Genomic DNA, 25,336 nt, shown 5'->3' with positions numbered 1-25,336 from the left:
TTACAGGGGGAATCCAGGCTGCCCTTTCAGAACAGTCCCCAGAGATTGATGTGTAGCAGAACAGAGATCATTCTCATGTGAGCCCCTAAGTCTGACTTCAGCTTTAAAGCTCAGAGCTTCCCCAAGCAGCCTCCTCCAGCCTGATCGCCTGAGCCGAGGAAAGGACCATCAAAGCTCTCCTGACACTGCCTCGCCTCCTCCGAGCTCCGCCACCGCTACTTCATGCCAAGCGCGTGTTCTCTGTGTGAAGTGACATGCTCTGCTGTGCTTTGAGTGATGAGAACCTCAAACCTATGAATGGTGAATCACAAAACTAGATATAAGCTGGTGCTAATCAGACACTCCTGGTAATCAAACACCCATGTGGCTGTCAAGCAGTGCGAGGCAAGAAACCCATGGATGTGTTTAATGAGCTGTATCTTTATGGTTAAGCAAGGAACTGAGATTATAGTAATTGGCATAAATGCATGATATTTGCATGCTGTTTATAATCCACAACATAAATGCTGCAGGCTGAATACAACCCATGAGTAAGTAAAACTTTATTTGATCCAGACCTCAACTGAGGTCAACAAATACAAAATTAAAATAATTTCAAATACTCATAAAAATACTTAGCTAAACACTTTTGCTTTTTTTAAACTCACTAGAAAATGGTATAGTGGTGATGTTCAGCCACCAACTCAGACAACATCAGAGTGAATTTCATAGAATAGAATAAAATCTTTGGATTGCACTTCTTTGTTTAAAACAGCTTCAAGAAGCTTTTTAAAAACTTAAACAGGTTATGACAAACATATTCATTAACCGGAGAGTTACACAATGTAATCAAATCTTGAGCAGAGAAAGCGTTATACTTTAGTTGAATTGGGGTTATGCAACGTCGGCGGGCCTTAACTATGCTCTCATTAGGAAAGATTAATAAAACGTGGAGCAAATCTTGTTGCCCACTTTTACAAAGTTCACATATACCTTTAGGGTTATTAGTACCATCCCAGCTAGCTGAAAAAGTGGCTAAAGGGAGTATACCTAAACGTAAAAGTAAAATACACCGCCTTACGCCATGCTTTAATTGAAAAAGCAAGTAAGGGACAGAAGTTTTAAATTCCTTTTGTTCAGTGAACCGTTTATAGTGCTTCAATTGACAACAGTGATCCCTTGATGTTTTGTGCTGTTCCGGGCCAGGCAGGCCTGGTGCCTCAGTTGGTTTATCTTTTCACATCATGTTGAGCTGGTCACCGTTTGAACATATAGGTCAGCCAGTGGGTGCCCAATATAAAAAATTCAAGAAGTTAGTGGACACTTAATGGGCTCAGATGTACGGGGCACTGTGCACTTTATAATTAGATACTCATGATGCTTGGGTGCTGTTCCTAATTAGACTAGCATGATGTCTTCATGTTGTTTATAATCAGATGATCTGAGTGCTGTTGTGCTGTGCACAATCAGAGGACCACAATAAGTAAGAAAAGGCATGTTGATGCTTGACAGTTCATGATTCGGAAAACCTAGTGCTGATGCGGTGTTCAAGAATAGAATTATATGTGATATTAAACAGCTGATGACTATGTGACCATTACCAGAGGAAACATGGGACAGTTGTGATGTCATGACATACATGATGCGCCATAACAGCCGCGGTCGGTAGGGGAGTACCTGCCGGGGCGGTGACGTGGGGAGGGGGAGGGTGGGGGTTAGTAATGTATGGATAATGGAGGTTTGCAGGTAAGTAAACATTTAAATAAATCAAACGAATTTTGTTGCGTGCACTGCATTACCAAATGAAATGCAGTGCACTCAACGAAATTCGTTTGATTTATTTAAATGTTTACTTACCTGCAACCTCCTTTATCCACACATTACTAACCCCCACCTTGACCCTCCCCCTCCCCACGTCACCGCCCCGCAGATACTCCCCTACGGACCGCGGCTGCGCCATAAGTACCACTACGATCCTGCTCATACTCTGAAATGTACAGATCGTTGGTGCCATCCATGATTGGCATGGAGCAGTTAATCCTGAGCCATGCAAATGTGCATCAGTGGGTAAGGTAGCCGGCCTACCAACGGCTGCCTTTATAGAAGTGCAGCATCCAGCACTGCAGCACAAATGGCACCGGGATACTAAAAACACTTTAAAAAAATGCAAAAATACTTTTTAAAAATACAAAAAAACTACCAACAATTTAACTATGCCTACAAAAAGACCACAACAATTTTTCCACAAGATACAGAGATGTGGGGAGTTCTTGAATTTGGATCAGAGCCTCATGTGCCATTAACTTTATGAGAGGGAGAGAAAAAACCAAAAAGGGGCGGAAAAGCTGGGAAATGACCCAAAGGCATCGTGCACATGAGGCCTAAGTGCTACCCCTGAGGTACAGCTGAACACCTCTTGTCCATGATAAAAAGATAACTTCAAGGCTGAAATCCTATTGGGCACTTAGGTGCCGATGAAATGCCGTTCTGTAGCTCTGAAAAATATAGCTTTTGTTAATATTAAAGCTGCTTTCAAGATGCCGCTCTCCAGAAGAGAGCAGCAGGGTAGCCATCATTTGCCCTTTTGTTCTTTACAGAAAGGAACATCAGAAGAAAATAAATATGGCATTTCTTTTTCATTTATGTGGCGAGGTGAGATTTCGTCACATGTTTCTCCTACATTGCGACATCGGGTTTCTACTGAGGAACACAACACTTCTTTTAATTTAAGACTTAAGTATGTTCTGTTTATTCATGGGCTGATGATAAAGCGACCAGGATATTAACAGTATGTAATAAACATGAGTTTATGTTGAGATATAGAGGAGCATATTCACAAAGGCATAAAAACTACTCACCTAGCACTCTTTTATATTCTCTCACATTACTTTTTGAGTTAAAAAGCACCAAAACACCAAAAATAGGACTATTCAGTGAATATTCCTATACAGTTAGCAGAAATTGCACTTTTAGTGATAGGGAGTTGGACACTTTGGTGCCTATTCACAAATGCACAGGGGCGGCTAGCAACTACTAAAATTGGTGAGGCCCAGCGCACCGTATACTCATCGACATGTTGCCACTTCCAATGATGACAAGGACGATGAACAACAAGGAAGGTGGTTTACTTCCTGCTTACGAATCCAACCAGCCCCAGGATTAGTTGGAGCAGGCTAACCCAGCGCTCATTTTGAGGCTGGGCCTGTGTCTGCAATGCCTCAGCTGTTTTACAACACAGGAATTGCAGGCTTTGAAGTGCGCATGACAGATTGGCCAGCTGTAGACAGCCAGTCAATCTGTTATGCGCACTAGGCAGTCATCGCAGTACGCCGGAATCCGTCTACCACTTCCCCGTTATCACACTTGCGCGAGCGCAGCCGGCAGCAAACAGAATAATAAAATGGTAATTACCATTTTATTATTCTGTGTGTACCTGAGACGCAACTCTCCTCCTCCTTAACGGAAGAGCCGCCGCTGCAAATGCATGCAAGAGTACGTAAAAGAGACCTACAGGGGTAGGTTTCGGGCACTCCAATGTGTATCTGTGAATAGGTCCAAGAGTTCTCCCTGTGGTGAATTAGGCTCCCAACAGTCCGGTGCCTCTCCAAAGCCCGGGGCACAGCCAGTGGAGGCTGACCTGTGACGGACACCACCAATGCCCAACCAGTCTTTCAGTATGTCCGTACAATTGACAAGATTTCATCATTTATATCCATGCTGATCAGCATTCAAGAACATACATTCAAAAGGTATTTGTAGGAATTAGAAGTTGAGCTGGAGTCTCATTCCAAGATGTGAACAAGCTCTAAGCTCCAAACAATAGACAAAAGGGCAAAAATGAAACAAGTTCCTCAAATATGTTTTTTTTGTTCTGTGTTTTTTTCTTCAGTTTAATACGTTTTAGGGCACAATACTGAAACAATACCTCATACAATTATACTGAAAACAAATTGCCAAATTTTGAGTACGTAAAATATGATTACATTGATTAGAATTATATTCCTTAAAATGTGATCCAAACTTCATAAGAACAACAAATAATAAAATAAAAAAATAATGGTAAGCCTAAGAAAAATGATCACTTGAAAACTGACTCTAAACGTAATCTTAACCCTCAAAATAATCCAGTCATTCTGCTCTGGGCGAGATTAAAGCTGTCATCAAGTCTAGCACCTAAGAATAATGCTAAATTGAGATCTGAACCTATCCCTGATTGTAAGGGTAATGCTAACGCTAAAACTAACCCTAGCCCTATGGCATGCATCTAAGTCTGCCACTATTGCTAAAACTCAAACCTAAACCTAATGCTAACAATGCTAACCATTTCTCAAATTTAAGATTTTTGGTAAAAATCTAATTAAATTCAAACCGAAGATAAGACACATTTTGATGTAATCTATTAATACTGCCCATTGGCATGTCTTTATTGTCTATTAATCTACAATGATGACACAATATTATGTCATTCAATCAGCCTATTAAGATTGAACACTGTTACATCATTAGATTCTCAAAATAAGAAACAGATGCTACTCAAATACCATGACTCTCCCAAAGAAAATAGGAGCTATATGCTATTCAGGTAATATGGCCATCCCAGAGAACATAACAGTAAGAGGCTGTTCAAACTATCTGGCTCTTCCAATGCTATTCACATTATAATACCCTACCAATGAAAATAGCAGCTGGAAGTTATTCAAGTGCACGTCCCAAAGAATATTGCAGTAATGAGCTATTCAAACTATATAGCCTTTCCAATCAAATAGCAGCTCAAGGCTATTCCAGTAATATGGATCTCCCAAGGAAATCAGCAGCAATAAGATATTCAAGATATATTGCCATTCCAATGAAAATAGTGGCTAGAAGCTATTCAAGTAATATGGTCCTCCCAAATAATATAGCAGTAAAAGGCTTTTCAAACTACACAGCCTTTCCAATAAAGTAGCAGCTAGAAGAGATTCAGTTATATGGACTCCCCACCCAATGAAAATAGAAGCCTGAAGCTATTCAAGTTATGTTGCCCTCCCAATATAGTCTATAGAGGCCATTCAAATAATATGGCCCTTCTAATGAATAGAGCTATTCAAGTAATGCGGCCCTCGCGATGAAAATAACAGATTGAAGATATTCAAGTAAAATGGCCCTCCCAATTAAAATAAAAGCTAGAATCTATTCAAGTAATATGTCCCCCACAAATAAAATAATATCTAGAGGCTATTGCCTAGTAATATGGCTCTCTCAACTCAAAAAAGGCTTTGTTGTGAAGGATGAGTAAAATGAATCCATCATTAGCAACATAACATGCGGAGAGATGAACGTTCCATCTGGGATTTACAGGAGTAGCAGTGCCGTTGGAGTAATTGGCCTGGTGGCCCAGCAGCAATTATTCTGGCTCCCCCATGTGTCCCACAACTTTTCTGTCACCACTTTCCAATTGTGAAATGCCACCCTCTTAAGCGAAAAAGCATGACGTGTCTGACCCTCTGCAGAGTTCGTGTGGGTGCGCACAAGCTGGCATCAGTATTCTGGAAAGTTTTTTTCCCAGAATTTTGTTCACCTGCCATTAGTGAAGAGACAAGTCGGTTGTCATGTAGCTCATATACATGGCCGACTTAATTATTTTAGATTGAGCCTCATTGTTATATATAGTCTATTAAACCACATACAACAAAGGTTTTGTACAATGTGCTTCTTGAAATAAATGATCTCAAAGCACTTTCAGATGTGAGGATCAAGGTAATAAAGCCACAGTAAAGTCAAGTAGTTGCCTGGATCATACAGCTCGGAAGCCGGGTTTGAACCCAGGTCTCATTATTACCAGTTATTATGACCAGTTATTCTTATCCCCTAAAATCCAGAAAGGAATACCAACTCTACTTTTAATTTTAGAAATGTAGGTTGTAAATTCTGTACAGGTAAATTAATTCTTCCCATGCTTAATTGCTTACATTGTTTAAATATGGGTGGGGTGTGAGTGTGTGTGCGTGTGTATAAAACTGAGATATGTTTCCTACTCAAACTTGCATAACCAATTACATTTGCGGGGTATTGATCCCATAGCACGCAACAAAAGCATTTGTGCTGCACCCTTGTTGTGTAGTTGTTGTCTTTGATTCTGTACTCATATCCAATTAGTGTCTTGAGCATATCGGGTGGTGCGCCAGTAACTATAACTGGTGAACTTCATTGGTTTTATGCCCATACCACCTGTGCCCTGGAATCAGCCACTCATTACAGCATCCCCCCTTGCCAGTGAACCTTTGGTTTCACCATGTGGAAGTCACAAAACATCATTAGGGCTCCAGGGTTAATGGCATTTTTTTAACATTTCCGTCTTTATTTATCCATATTTAATTTTTGGCCATCTTATCAGTATTTATCCATATTTGTTTTGTGTTGTAAGAATACATGGAGTGGTAACATGGTATATTTTCACATTTATTTAACTGATGAATATGCACTCATACTTTGATGCCTGTTGTGTTTTACCAAATTAAGCAGCCAATATAGCGAAATACTACACCCACATGTATGTATAAGCATTATAAACAAATATATGTTAACATATGCCTGTATTTAATGAGCCCTCGTCCTGTTTTTTTAAATCCCCATGCTGTCTATCTGCTCAGATGTTGGCTTGGAATTAATGAAGAAGTTTGTCAAAAGTCACTCACAAGAAGCACAATTTTCGTTTTTTTTGCTTTTAAAAACAAAAACAGACAGGAAACACATTGTTTTCTGTCTGTATTTATCTGTAAAAATCAATAGAAACAGAAAACTGAGAGCCTTAATCATAATCGATTTGTAAATCATTCACAAATTTGCAGCCAATTCTACCACCTAAAAAAGGAGGCTTCCGAGATCACAATCACTTTTTGATCTTACAGGCGCATGTGGGTTTATACTTTTTTTTCCAGGTGGGAGACTTGAGTTTTCCATGCCTCCGGATAGCTGCCAGCACTTCCCTGCCAGATATCTCTGAGCATAGCCACCCATGGTTGTGGAAAATGTTTTTAAACAGCACAAAAATGTCGAATTGGAATTTACTTTGGTGAAGAAAAAAATCAAACACCTTCTTCAGCCAATCACATTTGTCACAAAATACAAAATGATATAGACAGTAGTCATGGATTATGATTCACAATTTAAAATAGAACAGATCTGAAAACGGGTTAGCCATTTAAGGGCAACGAGGCAATTATTTTAAACGCTTATTTCTAAAAAACTTCGGGAATTCATTTTTCAACAAACTAACAACAGCACACTTTCTCTTTAAAGGTCAGTCTACTTTCATGCCAAGTTTGGTGTAAATCAGTTCAGAGGTTTGGGCTGCAGGGCTGAGCAAAATTTCCTAGGGGAGCTAAAATGGGAAAATGCATCTTTTTTTTCTCCTGCACAAAATCTGCATAAAAATTGGCATGTAAGCCCTTAACTGACTATGCCAAACAAATGACAAATTGTGTGCATATCCGTACAATGGCTTAAAAGTTATAGGCAAATCAAAAACGTCCTTTTTAATGGAAAGAGCAGCTGGACCATAATACAGTGACAACCTCCACAGCGTAATAAACACATGTGCATTATCTTCATGACTGCCTGTTACAGGTAGGCTCAACAGTTTTATCTGTGGCCCTGTGTATGCCTCCCCTAAAAATCACTTCTAGAGAAACAGCTTCAGCTGGACACATGGATTAGCGGGCCAAAGCAAGGCATATAATTGTCTTCGTTGGTCTTAAATTGTGGCTATATTTAGAAAAGTCTTTACCACTTTCTTCAGAAATTGAAGAGCTTGGTGCATACAAGATCATCACAAAGACACTCAGGTTCACTTCCTTTCTGTCTAGTGGCTCTTTTACTTGCCCAGATTTTAGCCCATACAAAGATCCTCAAGCCTTGCTTCCCGCCACCTCACAAGCCCCTCGCCCAGGAGACTTAACAATGGACCATCCCCTTGAAGTGTGTATTGTACACCACCAGGGATTGCAATGAAGCTACAATTCAGGCTTGGCTAGGACCTTCCACCCTGGGCAAACCAAGTGGCAGGCCCCGTCGCCACATCTGGCTTTACGCACAAACACAAAAGGCCTGAGGATGAAAGGTCTTTCTTTTACATTCTGTGTAAAATCCTTCACAAAGAGGATCCAATTTTTTAAATCCTGGAGGCTTTTCAGGCTGCAGTCACAATCAGACACGCTGTGGTCGAGCTACAAATGGGCAGGCATCTGAGAGACGAAAACCCGATGGAATATTTTTTCATGTTTCTATTTGTCTGCTGCTTGATGTTTAGGCGGGAGAGGGAAGGTGCTGGAGGATCGGGGTGCGGGTTCTATTTGGAGCTGCGCATTCATTCATCTCTGAGGCCGGGAGACGGTCTGCTGGAAGGCTGCAACACCACTGAAATCTCTGCTCTCCTCCTCCAGCACACCAAGAAAGGCTGGGGAGAAATAGAAGACAGTGTGGATGAGAGGCATAGGGAGAAAAGTGGGGGAGGTGATGAGGGCAAAAGGGAAGGTGGCAGAGCCATGAGGGGAAGGGGCAAAATGGTGAGGGGCAGTGAGGAGGGAAATGATGGACAAGGGGGAAAGTGAAGGGACAGTGAGCAGAAGGGAGAGGGGTGAAGAGGGGAAGAAGGAAAGGAAGGATGCAATGAATCAAATTCAAGCAATATAAACAAAACAGGGCACTGGGCTCCAGGCTTGCACCATGGGCCGTCATACCGACCATCATACCACTATATCATAATAAAGCCATATGAGGCACTGCTTTCTCAGTACAAGCAGCCAAGCTGGAACTCAACACCAGCAAAGGTTAGAAACATTAAGGAGCCTATACACTTCAGTCAGCTGAAAACATGGCTTTTCCCATCACCCCACAACCCAGGGATAGACCCTGGAAAGTATTTGTACAATCTCCAGTTCAACGCCCACAGAAATGGAACAGCCCAACCAGAACACTACATTCTATATCAAGTTAAGAAGGGCTGGCCATTGGCTGGCTGAGTGATATATTGTAATGGCATTCATATATTACCCCTCTGGCCCAAACTAATACTAATTTCATATCTAAGCAGTCAGCAGCTAACTGTAGCCCATACAGGCTGCATAATATCTCCTGTACACTGTTTATATTGCTTAATGCTATTATTACTCACAAAGGACATATCTGCTATGGGTCTTCCCCACCACACAGTACTGTACCAGTCCATAAACCAGCCATCACCAACTGAGCAGGCATGGAATAACTAAAGAGATCTGCCACATACTGCTGGCCAATCAGATGACTGCAATCTAGTCCACTACTGAAGCATCTAACAATGTTCGCTTCTTTCCATTTCACAGTGTCATTCATATATTGGATGAGAGTAACAAGGTACATCCAGGTACATCTCCCCACCACTTCTCTCATCACCCATGCCTGTTCGAGACCATAAAATAAAATTTGAAATATCAGGTTTGACGCCCCCATGTAATAATCAGCTAAGTAGAGTATGATCATAATAAATACCACAGAAGGACCTACAGAGCTGCTCAAAGCTGCCAAGACACTGAAAGCCATAAAGCGTGCATTTATCTCTCACAGTTCTTCATCAACCACGCTGCTAAGCGCCATGTTCCATAACACGATAACTGCGCCTCAGCAGTCATCACGCACAATAAAGAAAGTCTTCAGACACATGATCAAAAACCAAAGACAACACCCCTTTGAACCACATGCCCTACAAGGAGTAGCTTGCTGGCCACATAGACAAGCACCTCCGTGCCCCACATAGGGGTAGTAAGCGCTATATAAATGTGGTAGTACAATACAATACAAATAGAGGCAGAACGAGGAGTGACCATGCTGTAGCAGAAGGAAAGGCGGTGATGGGAGCAGAAGAACAAGGAGGATTAGTAAGAAAAATGGGCAGTGCAAGAGATGCAATAGCCAGAACAGAGGAGGGAAGGGAAGACTGATGTAGGAGAGAGTAGGAGATGTGGAGGAAGAAATGGGGGAAGGTGTGTTAGAGAGGAGAGAACCGAGTGCAAGAGGAAGAGTGGAAAGATGAAATAAAAGGTGAGGTAAAGGAAGGAGAAGAAAGGATACAGATAAGGAGCAGAGATGAAGGGGTTGATGCAGAGAGAGGATGACACTGGAAGGACAGACATAAAACAGGACAGAAGTGGAAACATGATAGAGAGGCTCAAGCTTGAGCTGAGGCTATAATAGGAAAGGAGAGAGGAGAGCAAAGGACACACATAGCCTTGCATAGACAGACACAAGGAAAGGTGGACAGACACACTTGGCAATATCTGTGCTCTCGATGTCAGTGTTTGCGTCAGTGTCCAGGCACTTCTGCGGGGGAAGGTGCTGACAGGGTTAATGGTCTCAAACAAATGGGCAAACATAATTATTTTCACTAATGGGCACAGACAATATTAGCCAGAGATGGTTAAAAACTGACAGGTGACCAGCAGCCTGCACTCACAAACACTTGAACAAATGAGCAACCACACATATTTTAGTGCACAGTCAGACACATAAAACATACATATGAGCAGACACACACACTTAGAGATATGCATACATAAACAAAGAAAAACCAAATTAAATGATGGACGGAGCGTTGACAATACAAGCACTCACCCCAGTCAACTGATCTGGGTTTAATCCATCACCGTTCTTTAGCCCACTCTGCCACCCCAGTTCAGACATGGCCATATGCAAATCAGTCTGACCCTGTGCCTCATGAGAACAGTCCAGCCCGAACTGCCAAGCCATGCCTTCCCTGGACCGGAATCAAGCTACCGAGGAGCAACACATAGAGTAATGACATGGGCTACAAACTCACAGTGTCAAAAACCAGTGGCATATACACATCAAGTGTAGACAGCTAGGACACAAAAGCATTGATTGACAGGCAGTCGTTCACATATGAGTAGATTCTGAGACCCATTTACAGATGAGTAGACAAATGCTTTAACAGATTAGCAATCAATATAAATGTACGGCTAAAGACACACTGATGAGCACAAACACTTGCAGAAGAATAGATATACTAAAAAACTCACAAATGTGAGACAGTCAAGCCCCAAATGTTGTAGTGGATGGAGAAATATGATGGAAGAATTAAGAGCAGCGCGGTTGTTGGCACTGTAGATGTAGATGGTTGGTCTCTGAAAGCTATAGACCTAGGCCATGGATTGGCTTATATACTGCAGTGAGGAATTAATGTGGTTCTTTCAGGGGGGTCGCAGCGGGGGCTCCCCATACCCATTAGACATTTAGAAAAGAGGTCTTTCAAGGATATTGCACACAGATTGTGAGAAGTAACATAAGTAGTTTAAGGGGAAGTTAAGGTCCTTTAAGAGTGGTTGGAGACAATATTGCAGAAGCTATGGAAGAGACTGTCACAATGAACTACACTCCTGTGGATGTTTAAGATGCATTCGTTGAAATAAGTAATGCGCATTATCATGTGGATAATGAGAACATGTTTTTCTGGCAGCATTGGCAGTGGTGGTGTTGAAAGACATCATGCTATTGACATGACTCTACAAGCTATAGCCGAAGAGAGGGTGTAGTAGGATGCTGTCATGGGGAAATTAGAACTAGGCAGTTTTTAGTGTGTTGGATGAATAGCAATTGATCAATTTAAATGGAGTTGTGTTGAGCATTAACAACTGCAGAGCATTCTAGATTGCATAGATGCATTTGGGGATGGGCATAGGTGCTGAGAGAAGGGATACCAAATATTTGTTTGTGGTCAGCTAAAAAATAGGTTCAGGCCCAAACGTGGCAGTGATGGCAGTAAGGCAGATCTTTTGGAGACAGAAGATGAGAGGTTTTAAGGCACAGCTTTGAGACACGCCAACTGGAACTTGCTTGGATGCTGATTGCTGGATCACAGTGGTACTGAGCAGGACTGGTTGGAGAAACTGGAGGAAAATAAGCAGTGTGCTGTTCCAACGATGCCTAGTGCATTTGCTGCTGACAGCACAAACGTGTTCGACAGCACTTCAGACATCAGGCACACACAGAAAATCTCACATGCAAAAATGAATAGAAAATAGATATAATCATAAACGGGAAATCATACAATTGCTTTCTTGGATGGTGACAATGAAATACATATACCAAAGATATGACAGAACAATCAAAATAAAGACAAGCAAATACCAAGTAGAGCATACTGAGGCACAAGAATGCAAAGCAACACAAATGCACAAGGAGGCAAGCAGACATTTGGCAAACATAGACAACGTTGGAACTCAACATTCATAAATTGATACAAAGGGCACAGAAACTCTGATAGAAGATGCACACTAAGACGACTGAATAAACCCAACCAGTATACATAAAGGGGTAAGAGGCGATCATTATAGACATGGGACTGACACACGCACACATATACCCTCCCACACATCGACCAGGATGTACCTACTCCCCAATGAAATTAAACAAATACAATATTAAAAATATTCAGACACACAAACACTGGTGTTAAACACATATTTGAACTATAGAATATGTTCTGATGCAGATGTAGGTAAAACAATTGAACTTGCAACCTGTCATCAACCAGCCAATCTCATATACACCCTTCCCTCATCAAGACGGCAGCCTCCATTCAAATGCAAGTCAGAATCAACAACCTCCCCTTTTTCATAACTGGCAGTAATTTCTGAGACAATGGAGAGTCATGGAAACTGTAACTGTAGTAGAAAATGCCCTCCTCGTCATGATGATAACCCACACCTCATCTTCCTGCTTGACCTGTCAGCAGCCTTCAGCACCGTAGTTCATTGTATCTTGCACAACATCCTGTCAACAAACTTGATATTCAATGATATCACCGGGATTTGGTTCTTCTCTTATGTTTCTGATCAGCATCAATTTAAACTTATGAAAATTTGAGAGGTGACTGGCTACCAGTGATCTGCAGAGTACCCCAATTATCTATCTTTTCGCTAGTGATCTTCTGCCTATACGTGGCCCCTTAGGATCGTCCTGGCCAGCCACGGAACCAGGATGGATCGGTAGGGTAATAAAACCCAATCTATCCACGTCTCCTCAGGCACTGGAATTGATAGACTCAAAGTCTGCCTTGTCCTTCCCCAGTGCACGAAGTTCATCATCGATCTCAAATTGAGCCCCATTAAGATTGAGTTCAACCTCATGAGTGAAAGTGCAGGCACGCGAAGATCAAGGATGACGGTCCAAGATGAAGCCACTGACACAAAATCATAATCAACATCAAAGCCTCATTGAAGAGCTTCATGGAAAGAAATTTAAACTGGCTTCTATCAGTTATCCACACTATGCAGAATCAATCCATTGCTCCCAAAATGTTACTTTAGAACTCAAATGTAAGCCTTGATCATCTCCTACTGGAGAGCGGCAACACCCTACTCCCTCTCCTCCCAATAACACCCTACTTAGAGTGTCATGCGTGTTGCTCCCTAACTTATACAAACGTTACAAGACCTATGACCTTATATCCATAACGGAACTACAGATGTTCTTCATGCAGACATGCTTCATTCTCATCGTCATGTCCTAGGCGCTAACAAAGCTCACAATATTTAGTTTAAAAACCTAACCTCTTTGGAGACCAGTGTAGCACACAAAGGTAGGGCACTGCCACATTGTCTTCAAAGACAAAAAGAAACAGCCAACAAGTAAAACTTCTTACCTAGGCTATGGTATTACAACCTATTCCAAATAAGTCTTCGTATATACCTTCTCTACCTCAGAAATGAGCTCAAAACTGTTTACATTAAGGAGTTCTACAAGTACCCTCAATAATCCCCAAGATCATACCACCCAAGGATGTAGGCTGAAGAAAAGAACTACCATATTTTGCATGATCTTGAATATTTTCCTCTACCATTCTATTATGTTAATTATTTATTAGCCCTATTACATTACATATATGCATAAATATAAAAGTACATGGCATAGCACACACACCGTCAAATTGCAGCAGCAGAGTTTGTGAGGAACACAAGACAAAAGATGACAATATAGATGAAGAAAAGGACACTGTGACACAACACACAAAATAGCCATCCCCTAAAGCACTTTACAACTCCCACAAGTGCCAGCATTTTGGAGCTGCTACCATAAGTCTTGATGTATGCTTTGCGTTTCCTGCATTTGTGCCCTCACTGCATTTCATTTATTCATGTGGCCGGTCAGGGGCAGCTATTTTAATTAGATTGCACATTATCTATTTTTTTTAACAATCTGCATAATTGTTTTATTTCACCTGCATTTCTGGCTTTGCTATTCTGTTTTGTTTTAGCACAGTTGCATGGATGTGTTTCTTTATGATTTCTGCCAGAACTTCTGAACTGGCAAGTGCTGTAGGGTGGGGAAACATCCTTTACAACGCAACTTTTACCACGCAGTGCCTTTACGACGCAACTTTTACAACGCAAACCATTACAACGCATTGCGCTGGGGGGGCGCTCTAGGATAGGGAATACGTTTAATTTACTGTCCAACACCTTCCCTAGTGTCCACGGGGACTGGAGTTGGAATAGTAAATTAAACTATTCACTATCCAGCACCCCAAAGCGCTATGCGTTGTAAAGGTATGCGATGTAAAAACCGCGTTGTAAAGGCATGCGATGTAAAAGTATGCGTTGTAACGTCATACATCCGTAGGGTGAGCTGTGGGGTTGGTGATAACGCCGATTTCTTTACTTACCAACCATATCTAATTCCTCGTTTCTGAGCTCCCTGGTCCGACTCGGCTTTGACAATTGAGCGGAGGGGAGTCAGAGTAGATCCTTTTCTGGACAGCAGCAGTCTAGCCGCGCATTGCACTCACTCCACCGTCAGTTTAAACGCAAGCATGGTACCGGACGCGCAGGGGGCCAGAGGCGTGACATAGGCGTGCCAAAGGCAAACCCGTCTGCACCCTTACATACCCGAACTTCACCAGGCAACAGGAACTCTGTATCTGTATGGTCAGGGACTTTTTTACACCCCTTAAACATTACAGCTGAAATTACCTTAAACTACTCAGACCATCTGTTTAACACTGTGCTTCTTGCCTTTCAGTTAACCTTGAAAGACCATTCTCTTCCAATGCATGTAATTTCTCTTGTACTACCATTCAAATACAGAGAAATGGGGATAACGTTTCTATAGGCAACCTACAGCCCAATGCCCCTACGGTCCCTACCCCGACTCCTGTATTAAACCACAGCATTTACTTTCTACGCTGATGCCTCTTTCTAAATGCCAGATATATTACCAAACATACCATTGAAATCTGGGGCCTACTAACATCTAATCAACCAGATCTATGTTTCATCACAGAGACCTGGCTACACCCTTTAGCATTACCCTCCATCGCAATTGCCTTTCCTAATAACTATAAACTGAGAAGGCAGGACAGAAAATCCAAACCAGGACGTGGCATAGCTATTGCCTTTCGGAACCTTCTTAGAGTAGAAGTCCTTGACTCATTACTTACCGATTGGGCGGAGATAGTAGTATTTAAAATATAAATTCTGCACAGAGATACCTGGAAACATGCCCTAGTCTATCACCCTCCTGGCCAAAAGAAAGAGTTCAGTCAAAAACAGTTAGCACCTTACATTCTATCTACACACAATTTCCTCCTAATCAGGGACTTTAACGATCTTGAGACACAGCCACAGATCCTGATGTACTCACATTGGTATCTGACCTTGAAATGCTAGATCTTCACTTGACCAAGACCGGTCCTACCCATTCAGCAGGACACATATTAGATCTACTTTTTCTACTCTCATGCTAAGGGCTCCTCCTTGAGCCCTAAACTTTTTAACATCTATGTGGCGCCCTAGCCCAATTGGTAAAGTCCTGGGGATTTGATATACTCTCCTATGCTGACAACAACCAACTGGTTATCTCATTCGGGCATGACATCAAGAACGTCAAACAGCGATTTGTTGCATGTATGAGGAAAATAGCCATTTGGATGTCACAGAATTGTCTTCGACTGAATCGAGGCAAAACTGAGATTCTTTTGTTTGGCAAAGCCCATGATTATTGGTCTAATGACTGGTGGTCTGCCGAACTCAGTCCGGCCCCTTAGCCCAACAGAACAGCTAGGAATTTGGATATACGTCTGGACGACACTTTGTCTATGAAAGACCAGATCACTTCCGTCTGCGAAACTTGCTTTGGCACACTGGGCCATCTTAGAAAGTCTTCCAAATGCTTCCTCTGAGTTCCCAGTAGACAGTAATCCAGGTATTAATCAGTCGCCTGGATTACGGCAAGGCTCTGTTTCCAGCCATAAATGAATCTCTGGTAATTAAAATGCTGGTGGTTCAAAACACTGCTGGTAAACAACCTGCCTCCACAAACCCCGTTAGAGCAAAAGACTGGCTTCCTATTTAAAAAAAGAGCACTGTTCAAACACCTTTGCCTAACTTATAAATCTAGGTCAGGACTAGCCCAAAAATATCTCCAGGACAGACTTACCACATACCTCCCTGACAGGAATCAAAGATCAAAAACCCAACATCTGCTATACCCTCGACGCATTCGCACATTAAAATATGGAGGATGGGCATTTTCTTATCTAGCCCGGCTTCACTGGAATAAACTCCCTCTGTTTATTTGTTAATGTTCTATCTTCAGTTTTCCTTGGGAGCTTTGGTCAATCTGTGTGCTGCAAACATCTCCAGTGAAAGCCAGGAGCTCTCAGAGACATATTTTCCAGCTTGTGAATGCCATAAGAGTTGCAGAGCATGACAGTCGCAAAGCACAGTGGCTGATTGGAAACAACTCTGCTATTCAGTGAAGGCATTCCTTCTCAAGGCCCTCTAAGAAAATCAGATGGGCACTTTGGTGCTAAGAAGAATTAGCTAGAGGCTGGAAGGGAGGGTGCCTTTTACTGAAAAAGTATTTGATCATTTAATGCTATATTTACTGCATACAATCATAATATTGCAATTCTATTTAATATATTTTTTAATAATCTGGTTCATTATTATTATTATTATTAGGGAGATTTGTAAAGCGCCTGGTTTACGCCCATAGGCGTGTCCCCGCGCTATGGTAAGTAGGGTAAGCAGTCCAAGCAGCCATTGCCGTCACCTAGCGTTTGAAAAGATGAGTCTTAAGTTTCCGCCTGAACAAGGATTCCGAATGCTCCAAACGTAGTTCTGGCGGCAGGTCATTCCACCGCTTCGCAGCCAGATATCATTGCTACTGTTATATTTATTTTTATAATTAGATGGCCAATATAATATGCACTAGAATAGGATAATAAATGTTGTGTTCTTTAAAACCTTTTTTGTCTATCCATGGAGAAACAACTTTAAAAACTCACTCATAATACAAAGAATTCTGTCGCATCACAGGACTGATTGTTGCTCTATATGCTGAAGTAAATCCTGAAGTGAAGGGTGGGAGATTTGTGTGTCACAGTGCACCATACTCCATGGTTTGGGTTTGTAAATTGGCTAAGCCTGCGCTTTGTCAGAAGTTTAGGGTGTCTACCTGTGGCTGAATTTAGTGGTAAGCTTGGAAAAAAGTATCAATCTCTGCATCAGAAGGACAGTGTCAGAGAATACGTAGGGTGCCGCTGTGAAATGCGCGTAACTCCAGCCTCAATCCACGGGATTAACACGCCAGAGAAGAATAATCTCCACGTTGAGCTTCACATCACAAGGGATTTAAACCAACAGGAATGGAGATCAGCGACTCAAGAGGATTGAAGAAACACTCAAGCGCATGGCACACTCGGAGAGGAGAGGTTTGTATGGAGCCACAGCATGAGTAAGGTAGACACAATATAAATGACAAGACTCTCAAGCAGCAGCAAGGACCACTAGACTATCTTCTGCTAACAGGGAAAGAGACTGGGCACCATATATGTGCTTGCAGAGAGGACTAGAGCAGGTGCTTGTTTTATTCTCTGCTACAGCACAGTACTAGAAAAGAGATTCCCCATCAGTATGGGTCATCAAGTCAATAACTTTCAATGATTTTTTATGATTAAAACATAACGTCCACATGATATATCCTTAGAATTATTCTTAATTTTTTTCAAGCTTTCTCTTACTGCCCATCTCCTGCACTTAGACTGCGACTTACGAATACTGCTGCCTGCTCTCCCTTCCAGTGTGCTTCAAGAATTTAGCAGCAGAAAGTCATAAGGTGTTGGTGAGCTTTATAAATAATATGTACAGGTCAATCTGTTCTGTGCTAGTGGCTTCCTCTTAGATAGAAGGTTTCAAGCTGGCCTGCCCTATTACACAGACCTCAACCTCAGCGGTACGACAAATATTACCACAACGCAAAGATACCAGACAGACAACACATGATGTGTGCAAAGAGGTGACAAAGCAATTCCGAAACAAGTCCTGATCTGCAGCATACTTTCTACACTACCTTTGGTTTGTAGAGCCTTCTTCTATGTTACCAGAGTACTGACAGAGGAAAAACACATATGTGCTGATACATGAGAAGGAATAAAGCACTACTTCATTCTTGTATGAGCAGCTTACTGTTATGATTGTTAGTCCACAGTTATATAGCCAATGTTTAATTTCTGATCTCACAAAGTGTGCCACCAGGGGGTTGTAGATCACTATTGCTTCAAATGGATGCAACCCAATCTGAAACAATTGGAGGTCCAAGTTAACAGAGAACTGGAAGACATGGTTTCAGACACCCTACAAAGGCTCATAATAAACACTGTCAATGACTTTATTTATTTATTTATTTAAAGGTTTTATATAGCGCTGGCTAGACCCGGAGGTATCAGAGCGCTTTACATGAGTATCAGACAATAATTGCAGGTTACATCTTTACAATGACCACATAGTTATTAGAGCATGGCAACATAGTGACAAGGAAGGTTGAGACAAACAAAAAGGAACATATAGGTAAGGAAAAAAGCAGGCAAGGGGAGAGATTCCGGGGAGGGGGGGTAAGAGCAGGGGAAGTAAACAGAGAATGGAGGAGGGAAAGAGGAGGGGAGGGTGAGAGACACAGCATGGCAAGAGGAGTGGGAGGGTGACGGGGACACAAACCGGTAGACTTTGCCTGAACGTCCTGGTTACAGTTATGCATGTGGGGAAGGGTAAAAATAAAAAAATGATTATTGTACCCTAATGTAATTACATATTGGGTGTCTTGCCTCTCCCAACCTCGAAAACATCAGTCATGAATAAAGGGAAAAAAACCTTCAAATTGACAGGCAGGCAGCCTACTCTAAAACCAGCTAAACTACACACAGTCACAACCTCTGGTCGCCAGTGTCTACCCAACTCAGGAATTTGACCCATTCCTGTAGGAAACTGTCAATGTGAGCAGCCACTTAGGCAACCTACCTGGACTCAAAGTCTTATACTGTGAATAATCAACATGCAATCCTATCTCGCCTCCCACTATGGAAGCCATGTTTGACTCATGGACCTCTTCACACAAACGACTGATGCCAGACAGTTACATTCACAGCATCATGCCCATGTGGCACAACGTGGTACAATGTGGAATTAGTGATTGGCTGGAAGAACATTCAAGTGGCATGGAGGGCCTTTTGCAAAATAAACCCACAGGACCATCTGACTCAAGAGGACTACCTGAAAACCCAAGACACTCTATATCTTGAATTTGGATTACCATCTTCAAAGGGCTGGAGAGACCATCACCTCATGCACTGCCTGGAAGGGTGGTGCAGCTTGGACTGATAGTACTCCTGGACTTGCCGATCATTTCTTATGTGCTCAGATCAGGCACTCTTAAAGAGGCAATATCAGGCTTACATACCTCTCTAGTGATGAGTATAGTCTACTGCTGTACAAGGAGAAATTAGACAACATTGACATTTTAGAATCACCAACACAGACAACGACTGGCACCTCTACTTGGGACATATGTCAATGAAATGAGAGGAGTGACTCAAATACACATATTTCATGATATTACAAGAGTGGTACTCGCCCCATCCAAGCTTATAAAGCAAAACTAAGAACGGACAATCTGTATTGGAGCTGTAGGTCCTCAGAACGTGACCTGATGCATGAACTCTGGCCCTGTTCTTGACTACTGTGCTACTGGATGGACATAGCGCAATTATTTCATAACAAAAGTGTCTACAACTTACGACCCTCAGCCAAACTAGCCAACTTACATGACACCTCTGGGACAGATGACACTACTGCCCATTGGTGAAGATGGATGGCCTCTTACCTCTTTGTTACAAACATTTGCATCAAAATGGTAGCAGAGTGGTTTACAGAACATTTTCACCTAGCCGCACTCAATCGCACAATATATAGGCTCTGTGACCCGACTCAGATGTTCGATCCAATTGATGCAACCAGTGATGGCTACTGAGGTATTCCCCCATATACCTACACATGTGTGAAATGCATACCTTCTTTGGGCTGCCTCATTCCCAGTAACCGCCCCACCACTGGGACGAAGTTTTGTCACTCTCATAGACTTAGGAGATTTCAACACAGAGGCAAGGAAATGTCACAAGCACCCTAGGTACAAACTACCCTCTTCTTCGTAGGGCCTCTACCCTCTGAAACTGCCCTGTGTATCCGTCACATCCACTTTAGGAAACACATCAATCCGCACTCTGTCAACTCTGCACAGAAGGTCTCACCTACCCCATACCAAACCCACTCCCCCAACCCTACCCTAGACCCATTCTTCTTCTCGGTCCACACTCCCTACCTTCAGAGACATCCATAGCCGATCACTTGCATCTTATTACCACTAATTCATGAACCGAACACTACAATGAAAAACCTAATCGAAACCTACTTGGTGTTGCTAACCGAATCACAGAACGCTATTTAACAACCATGAGTTCTGATTTAGGGCCATAATTTCTTGGAATACATAAGATCACGCTGTACATGTTACATATAAAAAAAAGAAATGCTTGTGAACATAATTCATGATCTTCCATTATATGCCCTATCATGATTTCTTGTTTTTTTATATAGTGTTGATTTATGTGCATTGATCTCAGGTGGTATACACCTTTCCACTGCCTTGCTCTTGCAAGGATCTTTGCATATTCAGTCACTTAGGACAGAGCAGATTCTACAAGTGTTTTGAAATGCATATTATCTGCTATACACAATTGTGGTATAGGAAGCCCCCATGCATCTGGCTATGCAATACAGCCCTGGTAACCCTGATACAATGCTGTTGTTTCTGTGCTCTTCTCTGCACCCAGTGGGTACAGCTTTGTGCAATGCTACTCAGAATGCACTGACATAAAGAAGAACAAGGCATACCAAAGCCCTGTTTTCAATAATGATCATTTGTATATAATGGTCCTATCTGAATGTAGCTATGGAAAATACACTTCCATGTACAATGACCTTTGACAGTATGGACTATACACAGGGCAACATCAATTATTCGGCAATAGAATACCAAACTATGCAGCACTGTTGACTAAATTACGTGACAAGATAAAAGCATAATGCAGCAAATTTTTTAAGAGTATTATTTTTGCTATTTGTTTCATTTTAGCACACAAGAAGAATGTCTGAGCAAACGTTTCACCTCAGTAGAACCAGGTTGTCAGTTTCATACAGCAATCAGCAACTGAAAACTAACTAGTTAGCCCTTGCAAAACGTCTCCTACTGCATGTCAGTGTGTTTTTTTGTTGAAATCCGCAAATTATGCAGCAGATGGCAACTAAAGTGGCAAGTGCTATAAATCCATAATCATGCAGAAAATGTGCATAAGCTCCTACATGAATAGTAACCTCAGGAAAAAAGACTCTTCCAGTCACCCAGTTTCACAGACCCTTGCAACCCCAGCCCCCAAGGAGGACTCACCCATGCTCTGTTGGAGGCTCCTGTTGAGGTTGATGGCTAGAGGAGGAGACATGGACTGGACCGAGGTGACATCTTCCTCCTGGGAGCAGCCAGCCTGGATGGCTCGGAGGTAGCTGTGGCTCCGCGATCGAAAGAAATTGGGCAGCTGTAGATCCAAGACCTCGTTGGTCACCGACTCGGGCTCACTGTAGGTGGACTCACAAGGCAGGTCGTACTGGTCCCCAAGATCGATCTCCCTCACCTGTGGAATGTACTGGACAAAAGAAAGGACAAAGTGAGGGTTTTCGCACAAGCAAAAGGAATGCACCCGTGCATATAGACTTCTGCAGATGAACAAAGACTGCTCCAGTTTCAAAGAGGTGCGTGATGGGACAGACCCACCAGGGGGTCGAATTATAGAAACTTTGCAATAGGGTAAAAAAATACAGGGCACCCCTATTTGGACCATTGTTGATGCTTGTGTAGTGGGAAATGGAGCAAAGGGTATAGGCGCCTGAAGGCATACGACACAAACTGATTTCACATTACTTCTCTTCGCTGAACATACACATTTGAAAAAATAAATGTTCTCCACTTTTTAAAAGTGAAATAAAAGTGAAAGAAGCTCTCTGAAATATTCACTGAAGCATTGATTTGTGTATTTGTTGGCTCCATTCCTTTTTGTGGTGTACGTTTTCTGTAATATGCCCCAGTATTGACCTGTAACATATGTCCTTGCGGTACATGCCTAGTTTCCATTACTAATTTGAGTATCTGCTCAATCATTCTGGTGAGAAATGTAAATGGAAGAAATATCAGTGTTGAAGGTATTCAGCTCTTTCAACAGTTTGCCTTTAACTCTTAATGGCTATCCTGGTGGCATTTGCTTGGCCCTATTATTATAAGGGGAAATGTCTGGTGATGTTGAAAAACACTGTGGTTCAATGGTTTTTTCATGTATACAATGCATGCAACAGCCTTTGCATTATGAGTGAAGCAGTCATTACAAGAGGACTTTCTAGTGCTGGGCCAAGTTCATTGGACTTGTGCTACATCCATGTACAGCGTTGCAGCTTCTTGGACAATATTCTGAAGTTGCCTTCTGTTTTTGATCAATGCCAGGCTTTGTGACAGCCAGAATGTTTTTTCTCCTCAAGACTACGTTTCCCAGAATCCTTCATCTTGTGGCATATCTCATTATTGATTTCTACATTTCTGGAAAAGGATCAGGAATTGACTACTTTTCCAGATCTGTGCCAGGTTTGTTGGAAGCCTGATTGCTTCTCCTCTTTACTACAGCAACTCCTAGAATGTCATGTTTGCTGCATCGTATCTGCCCCTGCAGTCCAAGAAAGGATGAAGGAACCTTTATACCTTAGGTTGGAAGGTGCTAGCTTTATCGCAGCTGAGGCATGTGATCATTAATGTAAGTGGGCAGAGGGAAGAATAGGGGTGTATCATTAGTAAAGTAGGTGGAGTTACACTGGGATGAAAGGGTCTTGTTTACTACCCAAAACAGTGGAGACAGGGGCTAATTATTTGTTTGCTTGCCTTATGGCTTGCAACAACCTAGCTACTACAGAGAAATATGATCTGTTAAGGGGTCGCCAGGGGTCTCAGCGGAAACCCCTGGTGCTGCCTTTGCAACTCCTGGTCTCAGAGTTGACAAAATCAGTGTAATTAGGCATTGCTTACTTTTCTGTCAATTTTTCATTATACTCAAGAGAATAATACACTATTAGCATAATAAAAAAAATTGAATACTCTTAGCTGGAAGGGACCTCTGGTAACAGCTGTAATAAGTAAAAATGATTTTAAATGTATGTAGTTTACATACTTGTTGGTCTCTCGTTGGCACTGTCCTTAGCATGCCTCGCAGTCGGACATTCCTCTGGATTTATCCCCCATGATTAATTTTATGGTTCTTCCCTTTCTTCTTCCTCTGTTCATATAGCAATAACTATTATTCTTTCAGACTAACTGATCCAGATTGATCTGGTTAGGTAAGACAATTGTTGTCTTCTGCTTACTCCTACCCAGTATCTTGTCAAATATATTTAGACTGATTGTCTGTGTACTTCACTCTGTAGGTCGATACCAGTTCTTTGTCCTGATGAAGACCCCAAACGATGGTTCTTGAAAGGGGTCAAAACGTCGACACGTTATGGGTCTATCCTTATCTTTAATTGAAGCACTTTAATTCACACTGCACCGTCACTTGGAGCACCTATGGTTGATTACACTATGATGATCAGTCAATTACATTTGATGATTCAAATATAAAATCGACAATCCTAATTCATGTGGGTTTTTGGTTTCTTTTGTTAAGATTGACCTATTGCTTCTTCTTTTTTGTTAAGTTTTACCCATTGCTTGCTAAGTTTAATTGACTTGGCGCGCCATGAAAGGATCTGAATATTATATGAGTGCCCTTGTACCTGCCTATGGCATTTTAGTAAATATATGGAAAAATAGTGCTTTAAAATGCACTATTTGCCCACACTCTTTTAAGTCTTTTATTGGGGGAGAAAACCCCTATAAGAGGTCTGGCTTACTCGATTCATTCGCTCACTACAATTAAAGGCAATTATTATGTTCCAGAGCGTTCAAGGATCAAGTCTGCAACATAATATAGGTGCTATCTAAAATAGACATTTATCTGTGGTATGTTGTTATACTAATTAGACTGTTTTATGGATCCTTAGCGATGTTAATTTTTGTGCTGTTAGGGTCATGTGACATGCCCTCCTGGGAGAAATCAGGGTGAAGGGTAATATTACTTCACTTCTTGTGATGTCACTATTGTCAAAAGATATGTGATGTCACGTCCGCTACCCATGGCGTTATGGTGAATCGATGCCCATGAATATGGAGTTGAATATTCAAAAGATTAGTTAGGGACATAATACTGCAAGGGTAGTGGAGGGTGGGGGAAAGGATGGAAAACTGCATTAGGAGAATGAGAAGGGGATTGAGAATTACAGGAGTAGGGACAGCAAGGTGAACTGGCAGGGGAGAGCTACACTTGGGACAGATTAGAAGGATAATAGATCTTGCTGGTGGAGGGACGGAAGTGAGTGGCGGGTAGGAGTTTCAGAAGAGTTAGATACAGAAGTCACATGGCAACCAGAAGCAGCAAATGGAGTGGAGGAAAAACCCTGCATGAAGTGCTGGTAAAAAGTTGTAGGGTGAGAGATTAGCGGGGTGGGAAACAGGAGCATCAAGACATCGGAGGGATGGATGCTTAAATATGTAAAAGTGGAAAAAGGCTGCAGGTTGGGAGCTGAAGTGGAGAAGGTGTTCTGTTTAGGAACATTGACAGCTATTCTTAGGGCAAGGAAGGTTAGAGTAATCCAGGAGATCTGACGAGGAACAGCAGCGAGTGCCTGCTCATTTCTGCAGATTGTTCCCGAGGACCTTAACTGTGCCCCCTGCACTTCCCATCTGTACTGAGCTAGAGCCAGCTCTGCAGTGTCGGCACAAGAGCGCTTGGGGTCACTGACAAAACGATATCAAGGGAGCGTCAGCGGGAGAAGTGAAAGGCTGAAGATAGTTGTGGACAGTGCTGGAA

At 42.1% G+C, this 25,336-nt stretch overlaps 1 protein-coding gene across 1 annotated transcript in view; it reads right to left on the bottom strand.

Moving 5' to 3' along the window:
* The window catches only part of DLGAP4 (DLG associated protein 4), a 543,333-nt gene that overhangs the window by 208,749 nt on the left and 309,248 nt on the right, over positions 1-25,336 (bottom strand). Inside the window, exon 5 of the mRNA XM_078652094.1 lies at positions 21,787-22,039. Coding sequence (XP_078508220.1) covers positions 21,787-22,039 — 253 coding nt within the window. The remainder of the gene's footprint in view (positions 1-21,786; positions 22,040-25,336) is intronic.

This window comes from Lissotriton helveticus, chromosome 7 (assembly GCF_964261635.1).
Source record: "Lissotriton helveticus chromosome 7, aLisHel1.1, whole genome shotgun sequence".
Classification (NCBI taxonomy): Eukaryota; Metazoa; Chordata; class Amphibia; order Caudata; family Salamandridae; genus Lissotriton; species Lissotriton helveticus.
The sequence above is the reverse complement of the archived record's forward strand: the minus strand, read 5'-3'. Positions and strand labels throughout refer to the sequence as shown.